Source organism: Limulus polyphemus, unplaced genomic scaffold (genome assembly GCF_000517525.1).
Source record: "Limulus polyphemus unplaced genomic scaffold, Limulus_polyphemus-2.1.2 Scaffold11247, whole genome shotgun sequence".
In the NCBI taxonomy this organism is placed as follows: domain Eukaryota; kingdom Metazoa; phylum Arthropoda; class Merostomata; order Xiphosura; family Limulidae; genus Limulus; species Limulus polyphemus.
Window position 1 is genome coordinate 12,211 of NW_013676857.1, and position 2,680 is coordinate 14,890.

Here is a 2,680-nt window from a genome sequence, read left to right on the forward strand (position 1 = left end):
AAACCCTCTCAAGGAGAAAGTTCCTGAGACCAAATCAGGCATGGCGTTATGTGTGTGACACCACATCATCCACATCATTATGACGTCAAGCTAGGTAGGATCCGAATAAGAAAGCCGGGAAGACTGGCGTGACCGAACACACAGAATTGCATTCGCACCCTATCAACGCCTGAGAAAAATAAGTCAAACATTAGCGCAAGTCTATGATTGAGAACTATTATGAAAAAGCCTTTGTTAAAAAAGACAGAAGATACCAATTATCTGTAGGGCAGAGGACGACTTTTCCTCAGAAGAACAGGCTTGCATGCAATCACATGGTCATCGTATGTAGCATGTTTGCTCAGATATATGTAGTGGATTCAGGAGCAATATGTAACATGTTCCTGGAAAAAGACATTTTATATTTCTTTTATTTATTTCTTTTGTGTCTTGCCAGTTTTATACGGAATAGTTTTGGTTTATAGTGATCTTCTGTCATTTTTGACAGGCTTTTACACTAGTTTATTAATAAAGGTGAAAATATATATATATTTAATTAGTTAGTTTTTATTTCTAAAGGTGGAGTTCCCGACAATGAAACAGAGCGTGTGACACGGGAAGTAATGTCTGAGAAAATAGAGATTCCTCGCATAATAATAACCTGTGTATCAGTCGTAGGGACGTTTCTGCTCGTCATTAACATTGTGCTTGTTATATGTTTCGTTCGGCGAAGACGTAAAAAAGGATTAGAAGAAGGTAAGCCTAGCGTGTTTAATGTTTAAAGTTATTCGTTAGGAGAATTTCTGGATATTAGGTAATTCTCTCTCCTGCAGTATTAAGCTATAGTGAATGCTTCTTTAAAAATAATTAAACGTAATAAGTTATTACTCAGTTAGCTGTGAATTGTTTCATTTATCTTCATAAGATAGGCAATTATTTGAAATCAGTTCAATAACAGATGTAGTTGAAAGTGTGGACTGCTGAATACCCTTACATGGGTACATTATAGGTGGTACCGTGAAATAGGAGAATTATAAACAGATGTTTCCTAATGGCGATACGTCCATTGCTTTCAAACGTCAAGTTTTGGCTTGAACATACTGTAAATGGTGAATAGGTGGCCGAATTGTAGCTCGATAGTGTAGCCCAACTGTATTTCACACGAACATCATAAGGTCCAGGGTTTTTTAATTACCCCCATTACAGGATGATGAAGGAGAAAATTACTAATAGCTTATTTTTTCCAACACTGGGATCCATATGAAGAACCAGTATGTGTTTAGAAAGACACAAAAGTTTACAAAATGAGCATGGCTCATCTCACGTATTTACCAACAATGAACGGAAAACATTTACCAAAGGTAAAAAGAAGGTAAACAGGTATAAACTTATAATACTGATATCAAATATGTCATCTATGAAAGTAGTGCTGTGCTTCACTAAAAGCTCAGATATGAAAGTTTGTATCATTGAAAAACTCTGATAATCCAATCAATAGTACATTTGAAATTAATAATAAAATAATGTGAAGTATGTTTTGTACATTATTACCCTGTTTTACGGTAATTGTTGTTAATTTCTTTAGTTCTACTTGTAAAATATTCGAGATTTATTCGGGTAAAAACCGCTTTCTCTTATTGAAACATCCTCAGGATGGAAATATTATTTTACAAGAGATCCGGTTAAAATAACAGATACAAGAACGATTCACATAATTCAAGTTTCATCTAAGGAAAGGAATGATGAAGTCAGGAAAAATGGACTTTGCCTTGAATCAAACACGACTTCCAAATCAATGTTCGTTTGTCTAAGCGAAAATCTATATAATGGCCTATCTACTCTATGTCCATCACAGAGATTGAACTCTAAATTTGAGTGTTATAAACCTTCACGCTTACTCCTGAGCCACCAGGAGACTTCTGTGTAATAAATACATATTGTGATTTATTTGCAGATAACCACATTATACGTGTGGTGTTTTTATTGTGATTTATTTGCAGATACCCACATTTTATACGTGTGATGTTTTTATTGTGATTTATTTGCAGATAACCACATTTTATACGTGTGATGTTTTTATTGTGATTTATTTGTAGATAACCACATTTTATACGTGTGATGTTTTTGTTATTCATGTTATAACTTGACAAGAATATGAATTTTTTGCATATTTTTATTTAAAATAATAATTACTTAATTTCTATGTCTCTTTTTTAAGAAAAGCCCATTCGTTTATCGTACGTCCGCGTTATCGTTGCCATTAGTAAAACAACATAAACAACATTACATTGTAGCAAGAAGCTCCTCCCCCCCCCTCCCCCCACCACACACACACATATAGCAAACAAAGTTCAAATAGAAAACCAACAGTATCACAAACAGCTTCGATTAAATTGATAATAATGACTGTGGAATTTTAAATGGAAACACGTATGTTTACATGCGATAAATACTCCAAGTAGAAAGATCAACAACATCAGCCCGCGATATACATTCACTGAGCATGCGCTGTATACCAACATGAGCTAAGTTTGAATCGTTTGTATGGACAAACTAAACTGTTATCCGCTAGCCATCCCTAATTTAGCAGTGGCAGGCTAGAGGGAAAGCAGCTAGCCACCACCACCCACTGCCAACTCTACAGTCGCATTTGAAAGATTTTTATTGAACAAAAATTAAATTTGATACTTTAAAAATTAGT

At 34.6% G+C, this 2,680-nt stretch overlaps 1 protein-coding gene across 1 annotated transcript in view; it reads left to right on the top strand.

The window, feature by feature from the left end:
* Positions 1-735, top strand: part of LOC106476690 (synaptogenesis protein syg-2-like) — a gene marked incomplete at both ends in the record, with an annotated part of 12,434 nt that extends 11,699 nt beyond the window's left edge. Inside the window, one exon of the mRNA XM_013937325.1 lies at positions 559-735. Coding sequence (XP_013792779.1) covers positions 559-735 — 177 coding nt within the window. The remainder of the gene's footprint in view (positions 1-558) is intronic.
* Between the last annotated feature and the right edge of the window lie 1,945 nt (positions 736-2,680).